Source organism: Cebidichthys violaceus, unplaced genomic scaffold, assembly GCF_023349555.1.
Source record: "Cebidichthys violaceus isolate CVI_PGR_0920_01 unplaced genomic scaffold, fCebVio1.0.p SCAF_1, whole genome shotgun sequence".
Lineage (NCBI taxonomy): Eukaryota > Metazoa > Chordata > Actinopteri > Perciformes > Stichaeidae > Cebidichthys > Cebidichthys violaceus.
Window position 1 is genome coordinate 420,181 of NW_027176262.1, and position 13,134 is coordinate 433,314.

Sequence of the window (13,134 nt, forward strand, 5' to 3'; positions counted from 1 at the left end):
TCTCTCTCTCTCTGTTTCTCTCTCTCTCTCTCTCTCTCTCTCTCTGGTGGGAGAGCGTGGTGGTAGAGAGCGTGGTGAGCGTTGCTAAATGTTTGGTGATTTTTTTCAAACGTTTCATCTTTTTTCATCCATAGTTCACTGTGTGATTGACTTGTGGTGATATTTTGTGTGATCAGTGGTATTTTGGCGGACAGAAAACCGTGTTTCTTGTCGGGGATGGCGTCCTCTGAGACGCCGTCCCTGTCACTGAGACATGGAGTTCGGGTTCAACCCGACCCGTGTGTCCCGGTAGAGGCGGTTCTCCTGGCTGTGGGGGACCGTGTGGGACACGTTAATCTGAGCTATGCCTCCAGGATGAACAGAGGTGTGGTGGTGTTTCTAAAAGAGGAGCGTTTTGTGGCGGATTTAATATCGAGCGGCGTCACGATGAACGGCGTGTATCTGCAGGTTTCCCCGCTCGCAGTGCCCTCCATCCGGGTCACCGTCTCCGGTGTTCCCCCGTTCATCTCCAGCCAGGTGTTGAAGCGGGAGCTGCAGCGCTTCGGGAAGCTGGCGAGCAGCTTCAAAACTGTGGGTCTGGGCTGTAAAGACGATAAACTGAAACATGTCCAGTCCTTCAGGAGACAGGTGTTCATGTTCCTTACCGGTCCTTCTCAGACACTGGAGGTCTCTTTTAGGGTGAAACACGGGGAGGGACACTACATGCTGTACGCTAGCACAGGTAGCATCAGGTGCTTTGAGTGTGGGGATGTGGGGCACAAGCGGGCCGCTTGTCCTCGCAGGCCGGCCGAAGGGCGCCCCGAGCCGGGGGCCGTACCGGCGGAGGAGCTCGATCACACCCGGGCTCCGCTGAATGACGAGCCGGCGGAGGTCGCTGCTCCGGGGGGGGCGATGATCCGCCGACCGAGGAGGAACACAGCGGGCAGACAAACAATCGGGTCGGGGAACAGAGAGCTGATTCAGGCGGAGAAAAAATTATCAATGACAACTCAGCTGTTCTGAGTCTCACAACAGAGGGAAGGAAAGTAGCAGAGGAAGCACTGACAGCAGGAGCAGATGAAGGAATCAGGGAAAGTGGAGCAGGCAGCAGTAAAGGGCCGACAGCTGAAGCTGACCAAGGTCAGGCTGCTGGTCCAGAGCAGGCTGACGGTGCAGAGGACAGCAGCTCTCGGACTGAGCGACCGGAGCCAGAGGACAGCGTGGAGGAGGCAGCCACCACACGTGATGAACCCAGTGGGTCCAACAGCCAGGTGTCCGGTGGGGAGGACATGGAGCATGACTCTGAGGTAAACATGTCTGCTAGTGGAACCTCCAGCATAATCATAGACCTGTATACACTGGAAGAAATCAACTCATATCTGGATCAAACATTTAATAAGAAATCTGTCAGAATAAGTGATCACTTCAGTGATGTCGCCAAATTCCTTCGATCAGTCCACACATGGAGGCACCTTCTGGAGGAGAAGAAGCGTTTCCGCCTTAAAAAGCAGATCACTCTCCTTTACAAAGCACAGAGAGGTAGAACTGTTCAACAGACGAAACCCTGATGATCATGGTCTCCACAGTGTTTGTGTCTCTGTCCTGCTCTCTGTCTCTCTGCTCTGACCCCTCAAAACAGAGCCTCAACATCACACCGTTGAACAACACCGGTGGAGAGATGGACAGAACCGGGCCTCAGTACCTGAAGTCTCCACTGAAGTCAAAGCCACTGAGATGCTCTGGGCAGCGTCTCCTCATGGAGGTGTGAGCGTCGCTTTAAACAGCTGCAGGCTGGAGTCAGAAGAAGCTCTGGAAGCTGCTTCGCTCCCCCCAGGTCAGCTTCTGGGGGTCGTCTACAAGACGGGGAACCGGACTACGGATCGGACGCAGACCCGGTCTTGCTGGACGACGTTAAAGAAGAAGAAGTCTGCTGATGGGAACCGATGAACCGCGGTGCCTTCAGGGGACGATCCGGTCTAACGGATTGGAAACTATTGGATATATGAAATCTAAGACTTTTCTTGAGTCTGTCGTACTTTTTGATCTTTAGTTCAGGTTGAAAGTTCAACTTTGACTGATGACTGAAGTAAAAAGATGAGTTTCATGTTTGATATGTATGTTTCTGTGGTTGGAGGAGTTGTTTTATTTCTTATTTATTTGAATTCATGACGTGACAGTAATCTGTTCTGGATCAATAAAAGGTTTTTTAAAAATCAAAATCTCTGACTCTCTCTCTCTGTCTTTCTCTCTCTCTCTCTCTCTCTCTCTCTCTCTCTCAATTCAATTCAATTTCAATTCAATTTCAATAGCTTTATTGGCATGAAAGTTTAGAAACAGTATTGCCAAAGCATCAACAAAAATAAACATACAATAATATTAATACACAATAACATTAATATACAATATCATTAATATAACATCTAGATTGATTATTAATTACATACGTACAGTGTGTGTGTGTGTGTGTGTGTGTGTGTGTGTGTGTGTGTGTCACTCATTGTCCCTCAGGTTGTGACATGTTAGGACATATTGTGACATATTAATTTTGAGTTGTTATTACGTTTTAAAATCTGAAATTACAGAGTTGAATTTGTTAAAGTAAAAGTTCCTAATTTGATTGAACGCTTCACATTTTAGGAGGAAGTGCATCTCTGTCTCAGTCTCACCTGTCCCACAGTGACCACACGTTCTGTTCTCTTTTGGTGTCCATGTCTTCTTGTGTCTTCCTCTTTCTATTTCCAGTGTGTGGTCACTGAGCCTGTACCTGGTGAGGATCTGTCTCTGCTGTCTCTCTCTGACAGTAGAGACATATTCTGACTCTTCGTAATGTCTCTCTGTGTCTCTCTGTACCTGGTGAGGATCTGTCTCTGCTGTCTCTCTCTGACAGTAGAGACATATTCTGACTCTTCATAATGTCTCTCTGTCTCTCTCTCTGTACCTGGTGAGGATCTGTCTCTGCTGTCTCTCTCTGACAGTAGAGAGATATTCTGACTCTTCATAATGTCTCTCTGTCTCTCTCTGTACCTGGTGAGGATCTGTCTCTGCTGTCTCTCTCTGATAGTAGAGACATATTCTGACTCTTCATCAGATAACATTCTAGTCTACTTTGTCTTTTGGTTTCTTCCTTCCAGTGCTCCAGATAGGTTTCTTTACGTCGTGTTAGAATGCGTTTCACTCTGATTGGTATTTGGAGAGCGGTGTTGTTGTGAGACTGGTCCCGGTGTGTCTGAGAGGAGGCAGTTAGTCTCAGCACCAGCTGACATAGGGGACTCTTCTCTGGGCTCAGCTCTTGGGTCTGGAGGACTTTGGAGTGGAGGGTGTGTAGGGGTCTGGATTTAAGGTGATTGAAGAATGTGAGTGCTCTCTTCTGAATGTTAATGATCAGTGGGAGTCTGCCTAGTTCTGCTCTACATGCATTTGTTGGTGTGTTTCTGTGTATGTGTAGAATGTATCTGCAGAATTCTGCGTGTAGAGATTCTGTTGGGTGTTTGTCCCAGCGGGTGTAGCTGTGGTGACTGAGTGGACCCCATACTTCACTACCATACAGCGCAATGGGCTGGATGACACTGTCAAAGATTTTGAGCCAGATTTTAATTGGGATTTGAAAATTATAGAATTTTCTCTTAATTGCATGAAGAGCTCTTGGAGCTTTTTCTTTTAGTGCATTCACTGCCATGTTGAAACTCCCTGATGCTTAGATGGTTAAACCCAGGTAGCTATAACTCATACTGTGTTCAATCACCTTAGTATTTATGCTAAACTGGTATTTGTTCTCCTGACATCTGGGGCGTTTTTGAAAAATCATGTCATCATCATCTTCATATTTACTGCCAGGGCCCAGTTGTGACAGAACTGGTCTACTATGTCCAGCTGTTGCTGTAGTCCCTGTTCAGTCCTGTTCAGTCTCTCTCTGTCTCTCTTTCTCTCTCTCTCTGTCTCTCTCTCTCTCTGTCTCTCTCTCTCTGTCTCTCTCTCTGTCTCTCTCTCTCTCTCTCTCTCTCTCTCTCTCTCTCTCTCTCTCTCTCTCTCTCAATATTTCCCATGAGAACCAGGGGCAGGATGCCTGGACTGTTAGTGTTTCAGAGTGTGTGTGTGTGTGTGTGTGTGTGTGTGTGTGTGTGTGTGTGTGTGTGTGTGTGTGTGTGTGTGTGTTGAAACAAACATAAAGAAAGAGAAGTGTGAAAACAGGACTCTCAGCAGGGTGGAGGGTTATATGTGTGTGTGTGACACATTTTAACAGCTTCCTTCCAAGAGTCTCAAAGCACCCCCCTCCCTTCACACACACACACACACACACACACACACACACACACACACACACACACACACACACACACACACACAGTTAGAGTTGGTAGTCTTTAAAAACATATTTGTAATATCTGCAAAAAATCAGAAATCAATCCAACACACACACACACAGAGCAAAGCGACCTGCACAATATGGACATCCGTCTGTACGACCATGATGCACTGTTGCAGAGCACCGGAATGTTTGACTGCACATGAACGCACCACGAGGCTCAAACTAGCGTGACACAGAAGCAGAACCGTCACATGAGCTCAGCTGCTGCCAAAAACAAAAAACACTTCTTCATCGTGGGACTCTCTCTCTCTCTCTCCCTCTCTCTGTCTCTCTCTCTCTCTCTCTCTGTCTCTCTCTCTCTGTCTCTCCCTCTCTCTGTCTCTCTCTCTCTCCCTCTCTCTGTCTCTCTCTCTCTGTCTCTCTCTCTCTCTCTCTCTCCCTCTCTCTGTCTCTCTCTCTCTTTCTCTCCCTCTCTCTGTCTCTCTCTCTCTCTCTCTCTCTCTCTCTCTCTCTCTCCCTCTCTCTCTCTCTCTCCCTCTCTCTCTCTCTCTCTCTCTCGCTCCCTCTCTCTCTCCCTCTCTCTGTCTCTCCCTCTCTCTCTCTCTCTCCCTCTCTCTGTCTCTCTCTCTCTCTGTCTCTCTGAGTGGAAGGAGTGCTGAGTTTTCGGAGCGTGTTTGACAGCGTTTTTTCAATCTTTTTCTTCGTCATTTAACGTTGTATATGATAGTGTATTGTGGTGTGTGGGGCTCATAGTGTTTGGGTGAACACTTGGGGGGTTTTAGGGCTTTTTTTGGTGGTGTTTGCAGCCGTTCAGCACGCACTGGTCGGCGTGCTGCACGCCGCCATGGACTTCACCAAACTAACGAGGTTGGAGGACTGCAGCCTGGCAGTGGGGGAGCTCATCGGTCACAGCAACGTGAGGTCCGCTGCACGGATGAACGGTGCGGTGATAATTTTTTGTGATAGTGAAGAAAATACAAAACTGGTGTTGGACAACGCGATCGAGGTGAACGGCGGCTTCCTACCTGTCTATCCTCTCAGCGACCCGGCGGTGAAAGTCACTGTTTCCAACGTGCCACCATTTGTTAAAGATGAGCTGATAACCAGAGAGCTGTCCAGACATGGAAAGATTGTGTCTAAAGTTAAGAAGCTGTCATCTGGGGCCAAGTCTCCACTTCTGAGGCACGTGGTGTCTCACAGGAGACAGCTCCTCATGATCCCCAAGAACAGGAGCAGACAGGTGGACCTCATGTTCACAGTCACAGTGGAGGACTTTGAGTAAGTAATTTTTGCAACGACTGAGGAGTTTAAATGTTTCAGTTGTGGGAAACAGGGACAGTAGAGCAGAGCCTGTCCTGAGAAAAACAGTTGTCATAATGACCAGAACCAAAACCAGAAAGGTTCTGAGGAGGGCAAAGGAGACAAACAAGATGGACAGGAGGGGACAAGTGGGGTCCAGGAGGTAATGAAGGAGGGGACGAGTGGGGTTAAGAAGGTGAGGGAGGAGGGGACGAGTGGGGTTAAGGAGGTGAGGGTGGAGGGGACAAGTGAGGTACAGGAGGTGAGGGAGAGTAGTGGAGGACAGGTGGGGAGGGAGAGTAATGGAGGACAGGTAGGGGCAGGCCGTGAGGTGGACATGGAGGGAGACGAGGAGCAGATCAAAGTCCCTCAGCGGAAGAGGAAAAAGAAAGGAAACAATGGAAGCTCACAGGCAAAGAAAGTGGCAACAAAAGGAAGCAGAGGAGCAGCTAAATCTGAGTCCAGTCTGGAGGAGGACCCTGAGTCCAGTCTGGAGGAGGACACTGAGTCCAGTCTGGAGGAGGACACTGAGTCCAGTCTGGAGAAGGACCCTGAGTCCAGTCTGGAAAACGTCCCTGAGTCCAGTCTGGAAGAGGACTCTGCTGCTGACAGTGACTCTTCTGACCACAGGGCTAGCAGCGGTAGGAGCTCTAGAGACTACAGTGTGGAGAAGATAAAGGGGTTTCTGAGGAGAACTAAAAGTGTAAAAGGAGTTAAAGTGGAGGATTACTTCTCTGACAAAGAGAAGCTCTCCAGCTCTCTCAGGTCACACATGAGGAGTAAAGACAGAGGAGGGATAACAGTGAAGGAAGGCTACAGACTGAAGAAAATAGCTCAGAAGATCAACAAAGAGCTGAACAATGGAAGAGCTGATGGTGAACAAGGTCTCACAGCCTAAGGGCAACTCAAGGACAAGTTTTGTTTTGTTGGTTTTTATTTATTTAACTGTTTTAAAGGTAAAGAGACTCTGCAGATCCTTTTCTGGATCTAGGACTTATTCCACAGGGGTCTCAGGACCATCCCTCAATGGGACAGAGTCTGTACTCTTGGAAGACAGAGACTGAACATGAACAACAGCATGAACAACGTGCAGGATTCATTGAGAATCAGTGCAACAATGAAGCAAAATGTGTGTCTGGAGATGAACTAATATTCAACCCCCCTTTAAAAACACTGTGAAGAGAAACGGACTTGAGTGTTTTTTGTTTTTGATTTGGTTTGTTTCATTCTTGATGCCATGACAAGGTTTTATGTTCTTTCATGTTGTTTTAAGAAATATATAGAAAAAAATCTCTCTCTGTCTCTCTCTCTGTCTCTCTCTCTCTCTCTCTCTCTCTCTCTCTCTCTCTCTCTCTCTCTCTCTCTCTGTTTTAGAAGAGATATTTTCCAGTAACTCAAAGCCACCAATTAAATGAAACGTGCTCTTCCTGTTCACACCGCCGTGGTGAAGATGTGTGTGTGTGTGTGTCTGTATAGGTGTGTGTTGTGTGTGTGTGTGTGTGTGTGTGTGTGTGTGTGTGTGTGTGTGTGTGTGTGTGTGTGTGAATGTGTGTACCTGTTGAACTCGTAGATGTCCTCGATGTTACAGAACAGAGTGCTGACCTGCTCCGGCTTCAGAGGCAGAGAACCACAGTCGATGATGCAGCCGAGATAATCCTGAGACACACAGACGATCACATGTATTACAACAACAGTGTTTAAATGATGACACATGTTTCCTTTCTCACTTCAAAATAAAAGTCCTGGTCCTCTGTGAAACAGAACCATCACGAGTAGAAGTAGAGAACTAGAACATGTGTTTAAAGAGAACAACAGTTATGATGACATCACTCATTAAAAAAGAAGAAAAATATGCAAGCTGAATTTCTTTTAATTTGTTGTAAATGTGTAAAAATTGGAACACTGGAATTTATATTTTCTATTCACATGTTTACATCCTCTCCTCTCCTCTCCTTTCGTCACACATGATGTGTTCAAGGACCGTTAATAATGACGTTTTTACAGCTTCTGGTTGTGATGAATGGTGTAGATTTAATATAGATATTTCTGTCTCTCAGCTGAAGTGAGCACGCTCAGTTCAATGCTTTTATTTTAAACAGGCGATACCTTCCTCACCCACCAGAACACGCTGGCATCAGACAGGAAGTCAAACAAGAAACAACAAAGAAGAAAACAGGAAGTTAATAAGCAACAGACGAACAGACTGTGCACCATGAAGACAGCAGGTCACGTGTCCTGAGAGACGAGACGATAGAAGTCTCTTCTTCTAAAAAGAAATAACAGAATCTGGTCCCGTTCTCTTTAGTCTGAAACCAGAATTCCATCTACACCTTTTAGGACACGATGTGGATCAATTTGTTCTAAAAAATAACAATTAAAAGAAAACAAAGGTGTGAGACTGTGAACCAATCAGGACCAGCTCTGTGTTAAAGGGCCAGTGTTAATATCCATAACTATGTTTCCATGAGTGTCTAACAACCTGAAATCTTTGTGTCTTCGTTAGCGTAGAATGAGTCGTCTACATCTTCACGCAGGCCGCCATGTTTCTACGGTGCTCTCACGTTGTAGGTCCAGTTGGTCGCAGTGTGCAACGTCACCACTAGATGGCTCTGGATCCGACACGCTGGCCCTTTAAACTACAACTCGCATAGATACAAAAAAACTCAATCATCCACACCACACATGTTCACTGAAGACCAGCCTGTAACGCAGCCATGCTCCATTCTCACTGGTTATTATGGGATGCAGTGTTCTGATTGGTCAGACAATGTGCTGTGAAAGAAGCTTTAAATAGAAACCAATTAACCCAAACTACATTTACCACGACGGCAAAGTCTGCAGACAATGTTTCTGGATGTGTGTGTCTGTGTGTGTACAAATAAATACACACACACACACACACACACACACACACACACAAAGTGGCTGCAAGCAAACAATCATTTCTCTCTCATTCCTTCACTGTTTTTTCCCCTAAATTGGGTACAAAAACAAGCACTTTGTGTGTGTGTGTGTGTGTGTGTGTGTGTGTGTGTGTGTGTGTGTGTGTGTGTGTGTATAATGAGGCATATAATGAGAGGCCTTGGCCACATTCATCACCTTTTAAAGGCAACAGGAAACACACACACACACTGGAGGGCATGGAGGGAGAGAGAGAAAGAGAGAGAGAGAAAGAGAGAGAGATAGACAGATGAGTGAGAAATGAGGGAAGGTCGACAGGAAGATGAGGAGAAGAAGAAGAAGAAGGAATGATGGAAACAAAACAAACATCGTGAGGAGAGAAGTAGAGAAGTAGAGCTAGAATAGAATAGAGCAGAGTGGTGTCTGTTTAGTAAATCTACATTTAGTTTATTTATGTGAAGTCCTTCAGACTATATGACAACATGTGTTTGTCTTCCTGAATCAGCCTCAGTGTTGTCTGATTGGATACAGCTGCTGTTAAATTCAAAGGTTGTGTGTTCAAATCCCACCAAAGTTGACATTTAAGTATTGCAATTCATGATAAAAGGCAGCAGTGAACTTTCAAGATTCCTGCGTTGATAAATCCCTTCACGCTAAGAGAAGAGGAATTACAGTCAAAGGTTGTTGGTTCGAGTCCCACCAGAGTCTTACATGCAGCATGGTGTGAACCTTTACATTATATGTTGGATTAATCCTGTTTTTCTTATTTTTTTGGGACAAATTATTGCTGACAGACTGTGGATGTGGGGCACCTGCTTGAACTAATCTGTTCATGCTTAAAATAAGGAATTTTCTACAAATAAAACTCAAAGGTTGTGGGTTCGAGTCCCACCAGAGTTGACCTTTAGATACTGCATTTCATGACTAAAGGCAGTATTAAACCTTGAAACTGTGGAATCTCTGCTTGAATGAATTCCTTCATGCTGAAATAATGAATTTACCAGGAGATAGACTCAGAGGTTTTGGGTTTGAGTCCCTTCAAAGTCAAGTTTTACATGCAGCATGTTTTGAACCTTTACATTGTAGAATTCTAGGTTGGATTATATCCTTTTTTCCTGTCTTCTTTTTTATAATGAATTTTTACAAGCTGTAAGAGACTCTGTGGCGCAATGGACTGCGCGTTGGACTTCTAGTTGGACTCTAAGGAAGACATTCAAAGGTTGTGGGTTTGAGTCCCACCAGAGTTGACCTCTAGATACTGATAAAAGGGGGACGTGAACTTTCAAGATGTGTGAATTAATCCTTTCATGCTAAAATAAGGAATTTACTAAAAATCAAACTCAAAGGTTGTGGGGTCGAATCCCACCAAAGTTGACCTTTAGGTTGCAATTCATGATAAAAGGCATAAATATTGAAATAAGGAATTCACTATGAGTTTAAGATTTAAAGCAGCCTAATCTTATCTTAATATAACTGTTTAATCTGAGGATGAAAGCAGAAACAATGAACTCAGAGCTGTAGAATGTGACGGAGAGGAAGTTTCTCTCTTTATTGAATCCTGTTTTCTTTCCCTACTTGTTCCCCAAATCAACTCTGGGACCCAAAATTTGCCTCCTCCCCTTTTTCCTCCACATTCTTCTGTCGTCTTGTCCTTTTTCTTCTCCTTTCCTTGTCTCCTTCTTTATGCTCCTTCTCTCTTTCTCTTTAACATTTTTCATCCACATTTTTTCAACTTCTTCCCCTTTCCTGTCCCCCAATCTCCCTTCAATCCCAAAGTTTTACCCCCCCACTCATCTTTTCCCTACTTCTTACCCCTCTAGTTCCCCCCCAGCCCCCTCACCCCCCCAGTCATCTGTTCCTCCCCCATCTTTCTTCGTCCCCCCCCCCCCCCCCCCCCCTGTTTCCTGTCCCACTTGGCTGCAGGTCAACAGCAGAATCCCGTCTCATGTTCACTTCCCCACTTTCCTCTCTTAGAAAACAACAACAAAAAACTACATCAGAGGAAAATATTCCACTTCTTTATGATTTCACATACTTCAGCAATATCCCAGATACTCTTGAGAAGAGAAAGAAGAAGAAGAAGAAGAAGAAGAAAAGAAGAAGAAGAAGAAGAAGAAGAAGAAGAAGAAGAAGAAGAAGAAGAAGAAGAAGAAGAAGAAGAAGAAGAAGAACTTTTAATTAGTAACTGAATGAATAGAGTTTGATTGATCTCAGCTGCTTTAGGAGAAATTATTCTATAAAAGTTTATAGAGAAATGAGTTTAGTGACTCTTTCTGAATTGCTATTATTCTCTTTCTCACACACACACACACACACACTCACACACACACACACACACACACACACACACACACTCACACACACACACACACACACACACACACTCACACACACACACACACACACACACACACACACACACACACACACACACACACTCACTCTCACACACACACACACACACACACACACACACACACACAGGCCTATTATGGTAGTTGGTTCAGATTCCCAGTGAGCGTGACATCATGTAGCCTCAATCAAAACCAGACTTCAGCAAAACCTCAAATGCAGAGAGCAGCAGGAATGAAGGCTTACATTACAGGACAACACACACACACACACACACACACACACACACACACACACACACACACACACACTCACACACCTATCATCTATCAGAGCTCCTTCCCATCAGCAGAGAGGCATTCTGGGATTGTACTTGAAGTTAGAAGTAAAAGAAAGCGTCAGCATTCAGTGTGAAATCAAACTATTCCCGATTATAATAATCTGAATATAATAAACTGATAAACTTCAGTGACGACATTGTGTTTCACATGAACACACAGAGAGAGACAGTAAGGAGGGATTAACCAACGAAGAAGAAAGATGTGGTGATGACAGAGAGGGTTCATCCTCCGCTGAAGGTCAGAGAAGAAGAAACTGACAGACAGCTGGTTAACCTGATGACAGCCGAGCCACAAGTGTGTGTGTGTGTGTGTGTGTGTGTGTGTGTGTGTGTGTGTGTGTGTGTGTGTGTGTGTGTGTGAGAGTGAGTGTGTGTGTGTGTGTGTGTGTGTGTCATGGCAGAGGATGAAAGCAGCAGTAAATTATCTCTTTTACTTCAAAAGATGTTTCATACTCCAATCTGACAGATGGATGCACACACACACACACACACACACACACACACACACACACACACACATACACACACACACACACACACACACACACACACACATACACACACACACACACACACACACAGCCTGGCTGACTCCTGGTGCACCTGGACCAGTGATGGATGAGACACACACACACACACACACACACACACACACACACAAGTTTTTTCATTCAAAACTTCCTTTAGAAAAAGTACATTTTTAACTCAAAGAATAACTTGAAACACTGTTTGATTTCCCACAATGCAACAGGTATAACCACCGTCCCTGCTGAGATGAATGACGTCGTTTACAGATTCATGTCGTCATGTTCAGACCTGAATGAGGTGAAAACGTCATCAATGAAAAGAGAGAAGAAGAACTCTGAACTGTAGAATGAACAGACATGTTCCTCTGAGCCAGAAACAATGAAAAGAAAGAGTGGGCGGAGGTGTGTGTGTGTGTGTGTGTGTGTGTGTGTGTGTGTGTGTGTGTGTGTGTGTGAGTGTGTGTGTGTGTGTGTGTGTGTGTGTGTGTGTGTGTGTGTAGAGACCAGCTGCAGGTAAACAGGCCCAGAGGCATTCACACCTGGCCAGTTAATCTAAGCTATAGCTAGCTCCTCCCACACACACACACACACACACACACACACACACACACACACACACACACACACACACACACACACATATATTTAGCATGATGAGGTCAAAAGACATAAAAACCAGGAAGTTGTTTCCCATAAACTGAATATCTTTGGTATTTGGACATTTTGATGACGTCACCTTTTGAAACCCGATTGCTGACTAAGAACATAAATATAATATATAATATATCATATATAATATATATAATATATCATATCATATATAATATATATAATGTATGATGATGGGTGTTACCTCCACGATGCTCTTCAGGTCTCTGACGTAGGCTTGTTCCGTCTCTACGATCTCCAGAACCACTCGTTCCAGCCGTGACAGCTGTCTGGGCGTCGCCATGGCCACTGCCGCAGCCGCCGCAGCCTCCGCAGCCGCCGCAGCCTCCGCAGCCGCCGCAGCCGCCGCAGCCGCCTGATTGGCTCCATCAGGAGGGTGCCCTCCACCTGTGACCGCCACACAGGCTCCTCCTCCTTTTCCTCCAGGAGCTCCTCCTCCTCCAGAAGCTCCTCCTCCTCCGTGACGCGTGACCAGCGGAGTGAGGTCCAGGCTGATGTCCGAGCCGTTCCTCTTCGGCGTGGAGGAGGAGGAGGCGTTGTAGGTCGGCATGGCGCCGTATGGCAGAGAGGAAGAGGAAGAAGAGGAAGAGGAGGAGGAGGAGTGGGAGGTGTCCTGCAGGGAGACGGAGGAGGAGGCGGAGGAGGAGAGAGAGAGGGAGGCGGGACGCTCGCCGTCCGAGCAGACGGTGTTGACGGAGGTGCAGGAGGAGGACGAGGCTCCTCGCTCGCCGGACGACATCATCCTACCCACAATCCCACTC

General features: G+C 45.9%; 1 protein-coding gene and 1 non-coding gene across 2 annotated transcripts in view; one reads left to right on the plus strand and one right to left on the minus strand.

Moving 5' to 3' along the window:
- The window catches only part of plekhg2 (pleckstrin homology domain containing, family G (with RhoGef domain) member 2), a 48,411-nt gene extending 35,755 nt beyond the window's left edge, over positions 1–12,656 (minus strand). Inside the window, exons 1-2 of the mRNA XM_068731272.1 lie at positions 12,558–12,656; positions 7,140–7,240 (exon numbers count right to left, since the gene is read on the minus strand). Coding sequence (XP_068587373.1) covers positions 7,140–7,240; positions 12,558–12,656 — 200 coding nt within the window. The remainder of the gene's footprint in view (positions 1–7,139; positions 7,241–12,557) is intronic.
- Positions 9,641–9,732, plus strand: trnar-ucu (transfer RNA arginine (anticodon UCU)). Its single transcript is given in 2 exon segments — positions 9,641–9,677; positions 9,697–9,732. It is a non-coding gene; the product is annotated as a tRNA-Arg (tRNA).
- Positions 12,657–13,134: the final 478 nt, after the last annotated feature.